The sequence below is a fragment of the Balaenoptera borealis genome, assembly GCF_965194805.1.
Source record: "Balaenoptera borealis genome assembly, chromosome: 14".
In the NCBI taxonomy this organism is placed as follows: Eukaryota; Metazoa; Chordata; class Mammalia; order Artiodactyla; family Balaenopteridae; genus Balaenoptera; species Balaenoptera borealis.
Genome location: NC_138875.1, coordinates 22,780,700 through 22,801,895, shown reverse-complemented (window position 1 = coordinate 22,801,895; position 21,196 = coordinate 22,780,700). Strand labels below are relative to the sequence as shown.

General features: G+C 35.3%; 1 protein-coding gene across 4 annotated transcripts in view; it reads left to right on the top strand.

Annotated features, from left to right (window-relative positions):
* The window catches only part of SMAD4 (SMAD family member 4), a 57,446-nt gene that overhangs the window by 26,038 nt on the left and 10,212 nt on the right, over positions 1 to 21,196 (top strand). For all 4 annotated transcript variants that reach the window (XR_014234412.1, XM_082355434.1, XM_082355432.1 and 1 more), the window contains 3 exons: positions 994 to 1,047; positions 13,552 to 13,735; positions 14,761 to 14,929. Coding sequence is in view for 3 of the 4 variants with exons in the window: in XM_082355434.1 (XP_082211560.1) it covers positions 994 to 1,047; positions 13,552 to 13,735; positions 14,761 to 14,929 (407 nt within the window). In the remaining variant the exon portion in view is untranslated. The remainder of the gene's footprint in view (positions 1 to 993; positions 1,048 to 13,551; positions 13,736 to 14,760; positions 14,930 to 21,196) is intronic.

Genomic DNA, 21,196 nt, shown 5'->3' with positions numbered 1-21,196 from the left:
TTGGGAGGGATACCCTACTGATAACCATAGCTTGTAGTTTCAGGCAGAATAGGAACATTGTTCATTTGGCCTAGTAAAATCAAGAGTATAAATCTTTCATATATATTAAATCCCTTTTCCTCAATTATAAGTTTAATAATACCAAAGAAAACTTGGAAAATACACAGAGGAGTAAATAAGAAAATAAAAATTATCCAGAATCCTACTACCCAGAGATATCTACTTCTAATATTTTGTCACATTTTTCCTTCCAGTCATATAGTCGGGTATATATATAAATTTGGGGGGAGGAGGACATCAGACTGTGACTATGTTGTTGTACCCTGCTTTTTTACAGTTATGTTACTATTTTTCCATGTCTTAAGAGAATGTAATTTTTAATGGCTGCCTGGGCCAGCATAGTTGTTAAGGGTGCTGAGTTTGGACCCTTAACTGGCTGTGTGACCACTGGCAAGTTATTTAACCTCCCTAAACCTTAAGGGTAGTAATAGTAGTATCTATCTCAAGGGATGTTGTAAGAAGTAAATGTAATAATTCATGTGAGGTGTTTAGCACATGTCTTAACACATAATAATCTCTCAGTTATGTTAGCTACTGTGCCATTTTGTAAATATTCTTAATTTAATAAACCATAAACACTTGTTTTAAAATGGACCTAACAATTTGAATTATTATATATTACATTATGAATTGTACTGTATTACATGGATAATTTATAATTACATTAAATTTTGCATGTACAACTATAGTAAATTGTTTAACAGTTGGCATACAGCACTAAAATGTTGGCTATTAAATAGCTACAAAAGTAATTCAAGAGTATTTGCTTATTATAATTATAAGGTAAACTAAGCTTATAAGTTCTTAGACATTACATAAGCTTGATCTAAACAATTCCTAAGGTATGATAGTTATATTTAAGGTTTATTAAAAGTTTCAGCATTGGAAAACTTTTAATAAATGAAAATGGGATTTTTATTGTCTCTTCTTTAGGGCCGCCAGTTCACAATGAGCTTGCATTCCAGCCTCCCATTTCTAACCATCCTGGTAAGTGTATTTCAAAATGAATTCCCTACATTTAGCTTTTCTTTATGGCAATTGAAACACATATACACAGAGAGGTTTTAATATAACTGCAGAGTAACTTAACTTTTCAGATAAGTACAATACTCATTATGGCATTAGTTAATCAACAGTTTATGAGTAACCAATATAAGCACACATAAACTGTACATATTTGATTCTTTTTAACTGTCTCTGAAAGAAAAGACAAGAACTGCATTTTCGGCTAAAATATAAAGTACCAAAATGCCGGTTTTAAGATGCATGTAATACATAAATATGCAATAGAAGAAACTAGGTTTCAAAATAGAACAGCTGTAAAACTGTAGCTTAAAAAGCCAGGAAGAATCTGAAGTAGATGCTGAACAGAAAAATAATTCACTGTATCTGTCTTAGAAGATAGATTCAGGAATCTCTGGTTAACTGGAATTTAGAAACTATTTGCACTAAATTATGTTCAAAAGAGTAGATCAAATAGCTAAGTAAACTATAGAAGTAATAAAGTTTGGAAATAAAAGAAAATATTGAAGGCTTCTTAACATAAACAGTGGATTTTGATTTGCTTTTCTTCCCTCCATCCTATCATATCTGTTTTTCTTAGCTTAGAAAGATGCAGCTATATAATTTCAGTTCATCACCTTAATTTTCCCCCTAGTTTTACAAAAATTTTATTATGGAGAATTTCAACATATACCAAATACCAATACAGAAAATCCTCCTCATTGTACTCATTCCTCAGTTTCAGCTATTATCAACTAATGGCCTATCTTGTTTCATTTATACCCTCACCTACTTTTCATATCCTTACCTATTATTTTGATGGAAATACTATATAATCATTTGATACATAAATATTTCAGTATATATTTCCATTGAAGATTTTTTTAAAATATAACTACAGTAACCATAATGGTCAATTTAAAGAGTAACTTATAGTTCCTCAAATAGATACATAATTTTCTTAAACAGTGTTCTGCTATTTATTATTTATGTTGGTTCTAACTTTTCTTCTAGCTCTTAAAGAAAAAAAAACATTGAGGGTAAGATCTTTATGCTTATAATTCTTCTCATATTTCAGTTTCGGGGATTTGAAGAATTTCTGGATCAAAAGGCCACATTGCTTTAGTGATCACATCAGAGTATGAGAACCAGTTTTGTCATGCTCACCAGCGGAAGATGTGATACTTTAATTAACTTTTACTGATTTGGGAGGCAAATATTTGTTTTGATAAGGAGAAAAATGCTGGTGGGACAGAAATATTTTTTAACGATACATATTTACTAGTTACATGTTTACATTTTTTAACATACATATTTTAAAATCATACATATTACTAGTTAAATTATCCACTTAAGTGGATTTTCTGTATGTTATATGCATATTTTTGTGGTTCTAAACATTTTTTGTGGGTCAAGGGGTCTTGCCTTTCTATAAACATTTTTATTAAGAAATGTAATAAACAGAAGGTACATAAAACCAGTATACATACAGTCTGATGAATAACATTAAAGCCAACACGTGTGTAACCAACACCCAGACTGAAAATTAAAACATTGCAGCACCCCCAGAAATATTCCCTCCCCATGCATTTTGTCTCAGTGAAAAACTTTTCATCTCCTCCTGCAGAGATAACCACTATCCTGCTTTTTATGGATTTTATTTTTTTGCTCTTTGAAAACGATGAATGCATCCCTAAACAATCCAGTAGTTTGGTTTTACTGCTTTTTGAAATTATATAGATGAAATCATTGTATCAGTATCTTAATTCGTGTTAATAAATATATTGTGTTAAAAGAGGGAAATCTAGAGTCTTAAGAATGAGAATTTTGCTGGCTTCAAGGCAGCATCATTGAGAATCAGTAGGGACCCCTGGCAAATCGGGGGATGTGGTTCTCAATGTTCATATGGCTTGGCAGAAGGTGGTCCACAGGAGTAGGGATAATCAGGGCTCTGAAGAAAGATCTACCGTGGATGAATGGTGGAGTGGGGTTGGGAATGGTGGCATTTAACTAGTTATTTGGACTCCGTTTTGGATTCAGCAATTGCTTTGGCCTCTTGATGGATTTACTTCATTCTCATGGTAGAACTCATGTTGAGGCCTAACAGCTCTTGGTGGTTAGGGAATAGCATTCAGTAGTTTTGAGGATATGCATCTGTAGGACCCTGCACTGGCATTAAAGCCTCTGTTTTTGAGTAGAACGAGAAGTGACTTAATGGCGAGGATGATACTGAAAGGTCTTTGTCCACGTGGTTGTGGGAGGGGTCAGCTCTGCACCTGTACCATTAATGGAGTCAGCTTGTTGGAACCCAGCTGGCTGTGAACTCTCTGACTGAATACGGATGGGCCCCAGAAGAGTTCTACCTCACAGCTGTTCTTCATTTCTCCTCTTGCACTGGTAAGAGAATATGCCGACTGGTCTCCCTAATGGGACAGCTTCCAGTCATAGTGCCATCCTCCATACCATTTAATCTCTATTGCTACTCAGTATTTCTTTTAAAATTTGAATCTAGTTATGTTATTTCTCTGTTGAAGAACTTGCACTGACTTCCCTACTTATTGCTTAGCCTATAGGATAAAGTCCAAATTCCTTAGCTGGGCAGTAAAGAATCTCTGATCTGGGACCCTGCATACTTCTCTAGCTTCATCTCTTCATACTTTAACCATCCTGAACTGCTTACCCAAGCTTGCTTCACTATATCATCCCTCTGTACTTTTTTTGTGCATGGTGTTCTCTGCCAGCTATGTTATATACTCTGTATTAGTTGTCTGTTGTCTGCTCTGGCTCATAGTCTCTTGAGCTTGCAGTCAAGTTGTTGGCTCAGGCTGCCACCATCTGAAAGCTTTTCTGGGGTTGGGGAATTCACTTTCAGGGTGGCTTACCACATACCTGGCAAGTTAGTGGTATTGTGGGCAGGAAGCTCCAGTTTCTTTCTGCATGGACCTCTCTGTAGAGTTTCTTGAGTGTCTTCACATGGCAGCTTGCTTCCTTCAAAGTTGAGTGATCAAGAAAAAGCAAGACAGAACCTTGGGGTCTTTTAAGACTTAACCTCATAAATCACATCTTCATTTTTGTAAGATCCTGTTTTGTGGAGAGGGGACTATACAAGGATGTGAATATCAGGAGGTGAGAATCATTGGGGCCATCTTGATGCCCATACCTCACACCCCTACCCTCTTAAGTGTGGTGACCTCTTTTAAAGTCCAGCTCAAGTACACCACTGTTGTGAAGAAGCATTCCCTAATCCCTCGTGTCCCCTGCTATCTAGTACTTTGTAAACCCTAGTTAGTAGTTTACAAGATCTGCTATCCTTGTTTCATGAACAAATAGAAAAGGAAACCAAAGTAAAAATATTTTGTATTAGGTGTATGGTTAATGCAACCCTTTAAGATTTGATTAAGACCTGCTAAAATATTCTACCACTGACTTAGGACTGTATAGTTGGGAAATATGCGTATCTCTGAATACGTAAAATATTTTTAATAATTAAAAATCATCAATAATATATAGTATATCTATTTTGACAAAGTGTTTTTGAATATAATTGCATGTATGTCTTAGGAAATATAAGTAATATAAATTGTTGAAAGTGAAAAAAAATTAGTATTGGTCTTTACCTTGGTATAAAAGATTTCAGACAGGACATATACTTAGTGATTTCTAGGCTTCGATAACTAAGTTGAAAAATATTTTTGGAAAAAGTTAATCATTTCATTTTTAATCATTTCTTTGTATGGACTAACACTCTTTTGCTTTTTTGTAAAGCTGAGATATATTCATTAAATTAAATATTGATTGCAAATTAAAGCGAAGAGTTTCCTCAGCGTCTTTGAGGTCGTTTTGGTCACTGATAAATGAATACAGAATTCACAGATTTTCAAATTCAGGTTGTGTTCTAGTACTTTGGAACTAACTACCATTTAAGAGAGTACCTTTATTTGTTCATGAAAGATTCTCATAGGACATCTCGTTCAGATATAAATAATAAAAGGAATACTTCATAATGAGTCATTTAGATGCTTCAACGAAATTTCTAACTTTTTCTTGAATGACTCTTGTTTCAGAAATTAAAGATAATGCCTTGGAGACTTACATTTTCTATTATAATTGAATAACAATTTTTTGATAAAGCTGTGCTTTGTAATACGTTTTCTCATTACAGAAAATATTTAGCTGAGTTTTTATATTAAAAAAAATTCATGTTCTTAACTCGTCTTTCAAAACCTTTCCTCTGGTCAGTGATGAGCAAGCAGCCCATAGACTTCATGGGACCAGTTCAACCTCACTAATTTAAGGAACAAGAAACTAAAAATAGCAACGTCAGCAAGCACATAACAATCCCACTCCCTTTCAAATGAGTTGGGACGTTAAGAAAGCTCTCTTGGAAATGAGTAAATTCTGTCTTGCTGTTGATACTAGTTTTGAGAGGCTGCAGACTTGTCACTTATGTGACATTTGGTCCTTGGAGCAAAAGAGCACAGAGAGATCCAGAAAGGCTTAATGAGCGTTTCCTATTACCTTCTCCTGTTTTAAAAATAAGAGTGTTCCCTCCTGGTTGTATAGCAAATTGAGAGTGGACTAGAAAAGGTTTTCACGGGGTATTTTGTATCCCAACACCACTAACTTCTCTGGATTACCTATTAGGTTACCTCTAGCCCTGTCTCTCCTCACAGATAGTAACCCCCTTCCTCCTGCTTTCCTGGGCCTTAATAATCCTTTTAATTAGATGGTCATTTTTCATCCCTGGTCCATAGTGCAACTCTGATGTCACTTTCTTTTTTATATTCAGAGCTTGCCAAATGCAGCTTTATGTAACCATCATTGTTGTATGGTGTCTGAAATATTAGGCAAACAAAAACCCCTTTGGTGACTGGGAAATAATAACATAATGTTTAAGTGTAGTTGCAGATGTTGCAATTTATGATGATAAAAGTTATTTTTCGTATTTAAACATGGGGATTATACAGCTCCCCTTTTCCCCCTCAGTTGACTCTCTTGGAAAAAAGATTGCTTGCCATGGAACTTTACTTGTAAATAGTGTTCTTCAGTATGAACTAGGAAATGCATGTACTTGGATCTCATTTTTTTAACCAGCGTTGAAAACATTCGTGACTTCAGGATATTGTTTGTAACCAAATTTACTGTTTGGGCTGATTGTTTAAAGACCTTTTTAAAGTGCTGTTACTGTTTATTGCTGCCAAAACATCGGGTAATTGTTATCTTGTCTTAAACAACCTCTTTAGTTTTCGCTTCAGCCAGTATACCTGCCTGTTGTGTTGGCTGAACCTTCTTGTCCATAGCATAATGTGATGCCTTTAAGAAAGAACTTTACTGTAAGGAACAGCTGCATAAATATTTCAAAACTAGCTTTTTAAGAAGGCACTTCAGTATATCGCTAGTTTTCATGTTCTCATGATAATAAAAATATTTAAAGGAGTGTTTGTGATTAGTTGGTTGTTCTGTATGGCAAAACATTTGAATTATTAACTTTTTGAATCACCCAGTTTTCATGTGGTCTCTTTTACTAATACTTCATTGGAAAGTACTTTTTTCCTTGACAACATTCTGAAAAGCAATTGGATACATAGACTTTACAGGATTTTTGTTTTTAATATATTTTAAGCATTAATCATACTTCATTTTAACATCTTTTGGGAGGTTTGAAAAAACGTATTTTTTTTGTCATTCTGAGTATCTTCTCATATTGTTGAAAATTCTAGGTCAGCCAAAGTTCATAAATGGCACAGTGAGATGCAGATAAATAATTGGTTTATCATAGAAAACTTTCAATCTCTAATAAATGGCACTGGCCTTTTTTCCCCCCTTATGTCAGACCCCTTTCTGCTCTAGGGCTTTTGCATTTGCTTTCCTCTTGAGATGTTCATTCAGTCTCCACATAGATACATGGTCTTTCAGGTCTGACTTTTTCAGATAGGATGTGCCCCTACTGTCTAGTCTGAAGTACCTTTCCAGTCATCTTCTGTCCCATACCCTGTTTTATTTTCTTCACAGTGTTTATCATTACCTGAGTTATCTTGTTCATTTATTTGCTTACTTGTCTGCCTCTGCACCTCCATGAAAATAGGACAGTAGCTGCCTTGTTTACTGCTGTGTGTGCCTACAGTGATTCTTATGTACCCCATAAATACCTGTTATTTAAAAAAGGAAAATCAAATAATCTGCATGTATGTGGGCTCTATGTAATAACTCTATTCAAACAAAAATTAGAAATACTTGATCAGCTATATTTGCAAACCAAACCTAGTAGTGGCTCTCTTTTCCTCAGTTATTTAAAATCATTTATTCTAGTTCAAATGAATACATTAAACACATTTTCAGAGTTAAAATTGTAGTCGTTTGAGTTATGTATAGTGAGGTGGATGGACCTAGAGACTGTCATACAGAGTGAACTAAGTCAGAAAGAGAAAAACAAATACCGTATGCTAACACATATATGTGGAATCTAAAAAAAAAAAATGGTTCTGAAGAACCTAGGGGCAGGACAGGAATAAAGACACAGACATAGAGAATGGACTTGAGGACACGGGGAGGGGGAAGGGTAAGCTGGGACGAAGTGAGAGAGTGGCATGGACATATGTACACTACCAAATGTAAAATAGATAGCTAGTGGGAAGCAGCCGCATAGCACAGGGAGATCAGCTTGGTGCTTTCCGACCACCTAGAGGGGTGGGATAGGGAGGGTAGGAGGGAGACACAAGAGGGAGGAGATATGGGGATGTATGTATATGTATAGCTGATTCACTTTGTTATACAGCAGAAACTAGCACACCATTGTAAAGCAATTATACTCCAATAAAGGTTTAAAAACCAATTGTAGAGAGGGCAGACAGCAGAAGCAAGAAGAACTACAGTCCTACAGCCTGTGGAACTAAAACCACATTCACAGAAAGACAACCCTCTGCCTTTTCATCTTGTCTATGTACCAGATGAAGGAACAAGATAAAACCCTAGAAAAACAACTAAATGAAGTGGAGATAGGCAACCTTCCAGAAAAAGAATTCAGAATAATGATAGTGAAGATGATCCAGGACCTCGGAAAAAGAATGGAGGCAAAGATCGAGAAGATGTAAGAAATGTTTAACAAAGACCTAGAAGAATTAAAGACCAGACAAACAGAGATGAACAATACAATAACTGAAGTGAAAAATACACTAGAAGGAGTCAATAGCAGAATAACTGAAGCAGAAGAACGGATAAGTGACCTGGAAGACAGAATGGTGGAATATACGGCTGCAGAACAGAATTTAAAAAAAAGAATGAAAAGAAATGAAGGCAGCCTAAGAGACCTCTGGGACAACATTAAATGCAGCAACATTCTCACTATAGGGGTCTCAGAAGGAGAAGAGAGAGAGAAAGGACCCGAGAAAATATTTGAAGAGATATAGTTGAAAACTTCCCTAACATGGGAAAGGAAATAGCCACCCAAGTCAAGGAAGTGCAGAGAGTCCCATACAGGATAAGCCCAAGGAGAAACACACCGAGACACATAGTAATCAAATTGGCAAAAATTAAAGAGAAAAATTATTGAAAGCAGCAAGGGAAAAATGACAACATATACAAGGAAACTCCCATAACGTTAACAGCTGATTTCTCAGCAGAAACTCTACAAGCTGGAAAGGAGTGGCATGACATATTTAAAGTGATGAAAGGGAAGAACCTACAACCAGGATTACTCTACCCGGCAAGGATCTCATTCAGATTTGATGGAGAAATCAAAAGCTTTACAGACAAGCAAAAGCGAAGAGAATTCAGCACCACCAAACCAGCTCTACAACAAATGCTAAAGGAACTTCTCTAAGTGGGAAACACAAGAGAAGAAAAGGACCTACAAAAACAAACCCAAAACAATTAAGAAAATGGTCATAGGAACATACATATCGATAATTACCTTAAACGTGAAAGGATTAAATGCTCCAACCAAAAGACACAGGCTCACTGAATGGATACAAAAACAAGACCCATCTATATGCTGTCTACAAGAGACCCACTTCAGACCTCGGGACACATACAGACTGAAAGTGAGGGGATGGAAAAAGATATTCCATGCAAATGGAAATCAAAAGAAAGCTGGAGTAGCAATACTCATATCAGATAAAATGGACTTTAAAGTAAAGAAGGTTACAAGAGACAAGGAAGGACACTACAGAATGATCAAGGGGTCAGTCCAAGAAGAAGATATAACACTTATATATGCACCCAACATAGGAGCACCTCAATACATAAGGCAACTGCTGACAGCTCTAAAAGAGGAAATTGACAGTAACACAATAATAGTGGGGGACTTTAACACCTCACTTACACCAGTGGACAGATCATCCAAACAGAAAATTAATAAGGAAACACAAGCTTTAAATGACACAGTAGAACAGATAGATTTAATTGATATTTTTAGGACATTCCATCCCAAAACAGCAGATTACACTTTCTTCTCAAGTGCGCACGGAACATTCTCCAGGGTAGATCACATCTTGGGTCACAAATCAAGCCTCAGTAAATTTAAGAATATTGAGATCATATCAAGCATCTTTTCTGACCACAACGCTATGAGATTAGAAATCAGTTACAGGGAAAAAAACGTAAAAAACACAGACACATGGAAGCTAAACAATATGTTATTAAATAACCAAGAGATCACTGAAGAAATCAAAGAGGAAATCAAAAAATACCTAGAGACAAATGACAATGAAAACACGACGATCCAAAACCTATGGGATGCAGCAAAAGCAGTTCTAAGAGGGAAGTTTATAGCAATACAATCCTACCTCAAGAAACAACAAACATCTCAAATAAACAATCTAACCTTACACCGAAAGGAACTAGAGAAAGAAGAACAAACAAAACCCAAAGTTAGTAGAAGGAAAGAAATCATAAAGATCAGAGCAGAAATAAATGAAAGAGAGACAAAGAAAACAATAGCAAAAATCAATAAAGCTAAAAGCTGGTTCTTTGAGAAGATAAACAAAATTGATAAACTTTTAGCCAGACTCATCAAGAAGAGGGAGAGGAATCAAATCAATAAAATTAGAAATGAAAAAGGAGAAGTTACAACAGAGACCACAGAAATACGAAGCATCCTAAGAGACTACTGCAAGCAACTCCATGCTAATAAAATGGACAACCTGGAAGAAATGGACAAATTCTTAGAAAGGTATAACCTTCCAAGACTGAACCAGAAAGAAATAGAAAATATGAACAGACCAATCACAAGTAATGAAATTAAAACTGTGATTAAAAATCTTCCAACAAACAAGTCCAGGACCAGATGGCTTCACAGGTGAATTCTATCAAACGTTTAGAGAAGAGCTAACACCCATCCTTCTCAAACTCTTCCAAAAAATTGCAGAGGAAGGAACACTCCCAAACTCATTCTGTGAGGCCACCATCACCCTGATACCAAAACCAGACAAAGATACTACAAAAAAAGAAAATTACAGACCGATATCACTGATGAATATAGATGCAAAAATCCTCAACAAAATACTAGCAAACAGAATCCAACAACACATTAAAAGGATCATACACCACGATCAAGTGGGATTTATCCCAGGGATGCAAGGATTCTTCAATATATGCAAATCAATCAGTGTGATACACCATATTAACAAATTGAAGAATAAAAACCATATGATCATCTCAATAGATGCAGAAAAAGCTTTTGACAAAATTCAACACCTATTTATGATAAAAACTCCCCAGAAAGTGGGCATAGAGGGAACCTACCTCAACAAAATAAAGGCCATATACGACAAACCCACAGCAAACATTCTCAGTGGTGAAAAAGTGAATGCATTTCCTCTAAGATCAGGAAGAAGACAGGGATGTCCACTCTCACCATTATTATTCAACATAGTTTTGGAAGTCCTAGCCGCCGCAATCAGACAAGAAAGAGAAGTAAAAGGAATACAGATTGGAAAAGAAGAAGTAAAACTATCACTGTTTGCAGATGACATGAACTATACGTAGAGAATCCCAAAGATGCTACCAGAAAACTACTAGAGCTAATCAATGGATTTGGTAAAGTTGCAGGATACAAAATTAATGCACAGAAATCTCTTGCATTCCTATACACTAATGATGAAAAATCTGAAAGAGAAATTAAGGAAACACTCCCATTTACCATTGCAACAAAAAAAATAAAATACCTAGGAATAAACCTACCCAGGGAGACAAAAGACCTGTATGCAGAAAAGTATAAGACACTGATGAAAGAAATTAAAGATGATACCAACAGATGGAGAGATATACCATGTTCTTGGTTTGGAAGAATCAATATTGTGAAGATGATTCTACTACCCAAAGCAATCTACAGATTCAATGCAATCCCTATCAAATTACCGATGGCATTTTTTGCAGAACTAGAAGGAAAAATCTTAAAATTTGTATGGAATCACAAAAGACCCCGAATAGCCAAGGGAGTCTTGAGGGAAAAAAACGGAGCTGGAGGAATCAGACTTCCTGACTTCAGGCTATACTACAAAGCTTCAGTAATCAAGACAATATGGTACTGGCACAAAAACAGAAACAGAGATCAGTGGAACAAGATAGAAAGCCCAGAGGCAAACCCACGCACCTATGGTCAACTAATCCATGACAAAGGAGGCAAGGATATACAATGGAGAAAAGACAGTCTCTTCAATAAGTGGTGCTGCGAAAACTGGACAGCTACATGTAAAAGAATGAAATTAGAACACTCCCTAACACCATACACAAAAATAAACTCAAAATGGATTAGAGACCTAAATGTAAGACCAGACACTATAAAACTCTTAGAGGAAAACATAGGAAGAACACTCTTTGACATACGTTACAGCAAGATCTTTTTTGATCCACCTCCTAGAGTAATGGAAATAACAGAAATAAACAAATGGGACCTAATGTAACTTAAAACATTTGCACAGCAAAGGAAACTACAAAGAAGACAAAAAGACAACCCTCAGAATGGGAGAAAATATTTGCAAAGGAATCAACGGACAAAGGATTAATCTCCAAAATATATAAACAGCTCATTCAGCTCAATATTAAAGAAACAAACAACCCAATCCAAAAATGGGCAGAAGACCTAGACATTTCTCCAAAGAAGACATACAGATGGCCAAGAAGCACATGAAAAGCTGCTCAACATCACTAATTATTAGAGAAATGCAAATCAAAACTACAATGAGGTATCACCTCACACCAGTTAGAATGGGTATCATCAGAAAATCTACAAACAGCAGATGCTGGAGAGGGTGTGGAGAAAAGGGAACCCTCTTGCACTGTTGGTGGGAATGTAAATTGATACAGCCACTATGGAGGACAGTATGAAGGTTCTTTAAAAAACTAAAAATAGAATTACCATATGACCCAGCAATCCCACTACCGGGCATATACCCAGAGAAAACCATAATTCAAAAGGACACATGCACCCCAATGTTCATTGCAGCACTGTTTACAATAGCCAGGACATGGAAGTAACCTAAATGCCCATCAACAGACGAATGGATAAAGAAGTTGTGGTACATATATACAGTGGAATATTACTCAGCCATAAAAAGGAACGCATTGGGTCATTTGTAGAAACGTGGATGGATCTAGAGACTCTCATACAGAGTGAAGTAAGTGAGACAGAGAAAAACAAATATCGTATATTAACGCATATATGTGGAACCTAGAAAAATGGTGCAGATGAACCAGTTAGCAGGGCAGAAATTGAGACACAGATGTAGAGAACAAACATATGGACACCAAGGGGGGAAAGCGGCAGGGGGGTGGGGATGGTGGTGTGATGAACTGGGAGATTGGGATTGACATGTATACACTGATGTGTATAAAATGGATGACTAATAAGAACCTGCTGTGTAAAAAAATAATTTGAAAAAATTGTAGTAGTTAACATGAATGGACTTCACTAAAAATACAGATGGGACAAATGACCTTTCATCCAAGAGACAATTGAAAATTTCTGCTCATAGAAACTGTCTAGTTGGAGTGTAATTAACCTTGACTCTAGTCTGTGATGTCTGACTTGGTTATGCCCTCTCTCTCATTTAGGGATCTATAATATATACCATAGATTGATGTTATTCAAGAACACTTCTCTGAAATACGTATTAGAATTAGTGTGCTTTAAAAAAAAATAAAAGTTCAGACTACATAGAAAATACTATGTGCAGTTAGATGAAACATCATGGTAAAAAAATTTATGATTCTAATCATTTCCCATCTTTAAATTTCTTGTTGATTGGGTACTTTCAGGTAAGAACCAAATTCCAGATTTTAAAAATGACTTTTTTTAAGTTTCAAGAATGTTAGATACTAAGCTGAAAAGTAGAAGACATGGCAGTGCCTACTTTATAATGCATTATATATTCATTTGGGTGCTCTCCCCTTCCTTCACCCTTTAAGAAAAGCTTTGTCATATGGAGTGAAAGTGAAAGCCTTAAATCTTTCTCACATGATTGGCTCTTCTCTCCCATTTATCTCCTATAGCTCCTGAGTATTGGTGTTCCATTGCTTACTTTGAAATGGATGTTCAAGTAGGAGAGACGTTTAAGGTTCCTTCAAGCTGTCCTGTTGTTACTGTTGATGGTTATGTAGACCCTTCTGGAGGAGATCGCTTTTGCTTGGGTCAACTCTCCAATGTCCACAGGACAGAAGCCATTGAGAGAGCAAGGTATTGATTGTATAGTTAGATAGTTAATTTTAAAAATTAAACATAGTACATTGTCTTTTATTCAAAGATATCTTTCAATGTAAATTATGTTTTCGAATATAGATAAAAGAATAAAGATCGTCTTGAAAATTCAGAATTTGTAAGCATTTCATTTTAATTGTAGATGTTTGTTATTTAAAAGATGATAAAATACAGTCTTTTTTTAAAAGTTAGTGAGGTTTCTGTGTTTTGAATAGTAACTAGACCTTTTGGAACCCGATTTGAAAACTAGTTTTTATCTCCTCTGATTGTATGGTATTTCTACAAATTTATTGAGAGGAAATAACATAAAATGAAGACATGTTTCCACAAGTGTTATTTATAATGGAAGACTGATAATAAAAGGGAAATGGTTAAGTAAATTTTAATAAACTTTCATTTTTATGCAGTCATTAAAATATAAAAAGTTTATGTAATCAAATGTAAATACTTAAGATGAAATATTAGAGGAAAACATACACAATTTTAGGTACTGTGTGATCTCAACTCTTTAAGGAAATGTGTGTGTGCATAAGCACATAATCTTGGCTCTATCACTAGCTGTGTGATTTTGGCAGATTATCTACTCTCTAAGCCAGTGCTGTCTAATAGAATTTTCTGTGATGAAGGAAATGGTTTATATCTGTGCAGTCCAGTATAGTAACTTCCAGCCACATGTAGCTGTTGAGCAGTTAAAATTTGGCTCATGTAATTAACTGAATTTTTAAATTAATTGAATTGTGACGGTTAAGTGAGAATTTATATTGAATGTTCCTGACACATAATAAGCATTATGTGAATGTTCATCATTATTACACATGAATAGGATACTAAAAAAAGAAAGAAACATACAGAAATGTTAACAGTGGCTATCTTTTGGTTATGGTGTTATATAATGTCCTTTATTCTTTAAAATTTTTCAGTATTGGGTATGCTGTATAATCTGAACTAAAATTTATTTTTAAATACTTATCAAAATGAAATGTGATTCACTTTTTCTTCCTAAGGTTGCACATAGGCAAAGGTGTGCAGTTGGAATGTAAAGGTGAAGGTGATGTTTGGGTCAGGTGCCTTAGTGACCACGCAGTCTTTGTACAGAGCTACTACTTAGACAGAGAAGCTGGGCGTGCACCTGGAGACGCTGTTCATAAGATCTACCCAAGTGCATATATAAAGGTTAGTTGCAGTTTTACTCAAATATTTTAGACTTGGGAAGCTCTGTTTGTTGTTTCAAGAATTGAGATGGAGGTGGGAGGAGTGTAAAAATGTCTTTTTATGTATTAAATAATCAGAAATTATGTTTGTATATAAAACACATTTCCTGGGGACTTTTATTGACATGATTGGTTATCTAGTTTTGTGGATGCATTCATGCCCTATTGTTTTATTAGCAAATTTGTTAAATGTTTTAGAGTAATACACAGGCTCTTGAAAATACTGAGTGAAACCTCCAAATTTCCTTTGATATAAAATATGTAAAACTCAGACTCTGAAATTGCATCTTAGCCAACCTTTAGGATTTTATGGAAGGGAATTCTAAAAGTATAGCTTTTCGGATTAAGAACTGAGAAATGAAAAATTCTTCAGTACCACTTTTTTTAAGGTTATTTTGTGCATTAAATAGTTTTATTTACTATATTATTTTGCAAATTAAGCCTGAGGTATTTTTCATTAATTATTACATATTCAACCTATTTTAATTTTAATTTATAACATACACTGTTTTTGAAAGCGGAAGATGGTAATTAGATACCCTAAATATATTTCTAATTTCAGATTTTTCACCATCATCCTCAGCATCTTTAAGATTAGCTATTGTAAGTTAGTGGAATTAACTCTACCTCATCACTTAGTCCTAGGAAATTGCTTAGCACACAAATAGAATTATCTTTATTTGTGTTTTCTAATTTTTCCACAAGGAATTTTGCTTATTTGTGCTTTGTTATTATTTTTAAGTGGTGCTGTGTTTCCTCGTATGCTTTGTAATCTAGTTAATATTTGTTGGCAAGTTTGTCTCAAGAGATTTTTTTTTTTTTTCCTCCCTGTCATTGCTTCTCCCTGTAGGGCAGTTTTGCCTTAGTCTGGCACCCTGGGATCCACATCTCAGGACCAATTCTTATATTTAGAAGGTAGAGGAATTTTTGTCCCTTGAGGAAATTGAGTTCCAATCCCCAGGTATGCTCAGGGCCTAATTCCTGTTGCATAGATTTCTCTGATGCTTACCTATGCCATGGACAAGAATTTTATTCCTAGTTGCATTTCTGAATTAACTGTCAAACTGTTTTACCAGCACTTGATTTATGGGCAGGTGCCCAGTTGTAGCCCTTGGAGAGCCTGTTTTCTCTTTCCATATCACTCTGAGAAGTCAAATTCCTGTCCTCCACACCTGTTTGGTGCTGGTACCCCAAGTACCTTCTGTCTTTCGTCCTTGCTCTCCACTGTGGATTTTGTTTATCCATCATAAGTTAATGGACATGAGTTGTTTCTACTTTTTGGCTGTTATGAATAATGCTGCTATGAATAGTCATGTACAAGTTTTTAGGTAGATGTATTTTTTCATTTTCTTGGATATATGCCTAGGAGTGGAGTTGCTGTATCATAAGATAACTCTATGTCTGACTTTCTGAGGGACTGCCAGACTGTGTTCCAGAATGGCAGTGCTGTTTTACATTTCCACCAGCAATGTATATGGAGGGTTTCTGTTTCTCTGTATTCTCACCAACACTTGTTATTATCTGCCTTTTTTATTTTAGCCATCCTAGTGGATATGAAGTGGTTTTGTGGTTTTGATTTGCATTTCCTTAATGGCTAATAATGTTGAACTTCTTTTTGTGTGTTTATTGGCCATTTGTGTATCTTCTTTGGAGAAATGTCTGTTCAGATCTTTTCCCATTTTTTAATTGGGTCTTTTAGTCTTTTTATTATTCTTGTAAGCGTTCTTTGTATATTCTGGGTATCAGTCCTTTATCAGATACATGATTTGCAAATATTTTCTTCCGTTCTTTGGCTCATCTTTCACTTTTTTCATGCTAATGATTTGCAGCACAAAAGTTTTAAAATTTGGTATAGTCCATCTATTCTTCGGTTGCTTGTGCTTTTGGTGTCATATCTAAGAAACCATTGCCTAAGGCAAGGTCATGAAGATTTATGCCTATGTTTTCTTCTAAGCGTTTTATACTTTTAGGTCTTACATTTAGGTCTATGATCCATTTTGAGTGAATTTTTGTGTATGGTGTAGGGAAAGGATCCCACTTCGTTCTTTTGTATGAGAACCAGTTGTTCCAGCAACCATTTGTTCAAAAGACTGTTCTTTCCCTTACTGAATTATCTTGACACCCTGTTGAAAACTCAGTTGACCTTAAGTGATAAAGGTTTTTTTTCTGGGCCATCAGTTCTGTTTCGTTGCTGTATATATCTATCCTTGTGACAGTACTACCCTTTCTTGATTGCTGTAGCTTTGTAGGAAGTTTTGAAATTGGGGAGTGTGAGCTCTCCAACTTTGTTATTTTTCAGGATTATTTTGGCTGTTGCCAGCCCCTTGGATTTCCACATGAATTTTATGATTGGCTTGGAAGATATCTATTTTTAATAGTTTTTCTAGCCTTTGTATATGTTTGGAGCAGAGAGAGAAGGTGATTATGCGTAACTATGCATAATCACCTTCTCTCTCTTGACTGCAAGTCTCTGGATTACTTGTGCAATTAGAAGTGAATGGACAGAGGACTACAGTGTTGAATATATACTTTGTGCCAGACAGTAGTTATGAACTTAACGGATATGAGGTAGTATTTAAAACATTTAAGCTTAAAAAATGTGGAATCTTGTATAATTAATTTCTAAGATTGTCAAATAATGTAGTATCTCTATTTTGGTACAAATGGTCCTTGAAAAGCCACCCAGGTATGAGACATGTCATCACTTGATAAACCGCTGTCATGGAGAGATTTTTATAGCAATCTCAGACTTTTGCCTTGAACAATAAATAACTATCTTGTGATACATTTTAGTGGAGTAAAAAACATCCCATTTTTGTTGTATTAACTAAGATTTAAAAATAGTTATTTCTGTTTACTAAGTATATTGTTCTTCAGAAGAGTCTTCTTATTAGCCAGAAAGAGATGCAAGTTTATCCTAAATCTAACCATTGGCCTTTTCTTCATTTACTAATTTTTTGGGCCGCAGTAACTAAAGTTTAGGTTGTTAGGTAGATTTTCACCAGAAATCATGTTACTGGGGTGAATTGCGTACAGATACATGAACCCTTGGAAGGAGTGCCCTTACATTGGGGAGTCCACATGGGGGAATCCATCCCTACCCCCAATACACATACATACACACAAACACATTTTTTTCTTTTTAGTTGAAATGAGGAAAACATAGGTTTGAAGAACCATTCTTTCATTTTATAAACCAAGAAGCTAGGACTAAATTGTATTTTTTTTCTCCGAAGATGTTGATATTTTTTTCCTGCTTCTCTCATGACATAGCAGTCACCTTATATTTATGAAAATCTGATGTAACAAAATGCCATTTTACAAGCTTTAAATGGAGCAAATGTTTGAATTCTCTTTAAGTGGCATTGCTCTTTTGCTTTCAAAAGTAAGGTCTGTTTTGTTTGTGTTGCTTAAGCAGTAGACACTCAGGTTTTTAAAGAGCTTTATTGGGATACTGAGATAATTCACATACCATGTAATTCACCCATTAAAAGAGTACAATTCAGTGATTTTTAGTTTATTCACAGAGTTGTGCAACCATCACCACAATCAATTTTAGAACATTTTCTTCACCCCAGAAAGAAACCTTGTACCCTTATCTGTTACCTCCCAACACCCCATTTCCCCCAGCCCTAGACAACCACTAATCTACTTTTTCTCTGTATAGATTTGCCTACTCTGAACAATTTTTATAAATGGAATCATATAATGTGGTCTTTTGTGACTTCTTTCACTAAGCATAATGTTTTCAAGCTTCATCCATGTAGCATATATCTGTACTTCATTCCTTTTAGGGCTGAATAATATTTCATATACCACATTTTGTTTATCCATACATCAGTTGATGGACATAGAGTTTCTACTTTTTGGCTATATTATGAATAATACCGCTATGAACATTCATGTACAGATTTTTGTGCGAACATATGTCTTCATTTCTCTTGCATATACCAAGGAGTGGAATTGCTGGATCATAAAGTAACTCTATGTGTAACTTTTTAAGTGACTGCCAAACCGTTTTCCAAAGTGGCTGTAGCATTTTATATTTACAGCAGCAGTGTATGAAGTTTCTGATTTCTCTACAGTCTCACGAATACTTGTTGTTATCTGTCTTTTTGATTTTAGCCATCCTAGAGGGTGTAAAGTGGTATCTCGTTGTGGTGGTTTTTGATATGCATTTCTCTTATGATGATGAGTCAGGTTTGTTTTTGAACACATATATGTTAGGGACAGGGGGCAGGCTGTGTTTCTAAACCACAGCTGGACTAGGTTGAAGGTTATTATGATCCCACTTAAATTTATTCCCAGTTACTATATATCATGATTCTTACCTCCAGGTCAGATTACTTAGCAAGTCCTTAAAGCAGTCTTATATTCAGATGCCCAGTATACCACCAACACAATCATCTGTTTCTCTTTCTCGATTACTATTTTTTGGTGTTAATTTAAACAGAGTACTGTAATTGAGCCTTATAAAGAAGAATGCCAAAATTTGACTCCTGGTTGAAAGAGAATATCCTGAAGATGTTGACAGTGATCTTTATAAGACACTCACCTTTGTTAAATAATAGGTTTGTAATAAACTTATATGAGAGTAACCACAGGAAATGTGTTTAAATAATGAAATCAGAGGTAAATTGTTGATTAGCCCAGGGGTCGTGATCAGAAATATGTTTTGGATCTGAGCCAAAAAAAATATTTAAAACCTTTGGTTACTTTGAATTGTTTTTATCAACAACTCAGTCAGATTTTGAAAGGAAGATGGTTACATTTCAATGAAAGCCTTAATTTTACTATCCAGTATAACAGATGAAACCTATTATGGTATAGACAGACAGAGTATACAGTGAGGAGGCAGCCTGAGTTTTAGTTAGCAGTATAGCCAATAATTATGTCTTTCGGTGTGGGTGCTGTAATTACATAAATAACCCATGTGGAAAGAAGGTTTGCTGAGGTGCTTAATGAATCATTTTTACTACATCTGCAGATAAAAGTTTTAAAATGTCATCTTTGTGGTTAATATGTGCTGCTGGTGTTAGCATAGATTTAGATTAAGACAATCGTAATTATGATTGTTTATAACATATTGTAAAGAACCTATGTGTGAATATCTCTTGGTTATTTTTAATAACTCATGGTGGAGGTGGGGATATGTTGAGAACATATTTGAACCCTGGGAATTTAAGCTGTATTCCCTCCTCCCGGGCCATACTAGGTTAATGATGGTTAAAAAAAATTTTTTTTAAGTGGTTGTAAAGACCTAAATGTAAAAAATAAAACTCTTAGAGGATAACATAGGAGATGACCTTGGGTATGGCAATGACTTTTTAGATACAACATCAAAGGCAGGATCCATGAAAGAAACAGTTGATAGGCTGGACTTCATTAAAATTAAAAATGTCTGCTCTACGAAGGACAGTGTCAAGAGAATGAGATGATTAGCCACAGACTGGGAGAATATATTTGCAAAAGACACATCTGATAAAGGACTGTTATCGAAAATATAGAAAACACTTAAAACTCAACAGTAAGAAAACAACCTGATTAAAAAGTGGGCAAAAGACCTGAATAGATGCTTCAGTGAAGAGGATACATTGATAGCAAGTAAGCATATGAATAGATGTTCAAGTTCATATGTCATTAGGGAATTGTGAATTAAAACAACAGTGAGATACCACTACATACTAGTAGAATGGCTAAAATCCAAAACACTGACAAAACCAAATGTTGGCCAGGATGTGGAGCAACAGGAACTCTCATTCATTACTGGTGGAAATGCAAAATGGTACAGTTGCTTTGGAAGACAGTTTGGTAGTTTCTTACATAGCTACATGTATTCTAACCATATGATCCATCAGTCACACTCCTTAATATCTACCCAAATGATTTGAAAACATATGTCCACACGAAAACCTACACATGGATGTTTATAGCAGCTTTATTCACAGCTGCCAAAAACTTAGAAGCAACCAACATGTCCTTCAGTAGGTGAATGGGTAAATAAACTGTGGTACATCCACAGAGTGGAATGTTATTCAGCACTAAAAAGAAATGAGCTATTAAGTCATGAAAAGACATGGAGGAACCTAAAATGCATATTACTAAGTGAAAGAAGCCAATCTGAAAAGGCTACATACATGTTGTATGACTCCAACTCTGTGACATTCTGGAAAAGGTAAAACTATGGAGACGGTAAGAAGATGAGTGGTTTCCAGGGATAGAGAGGAGG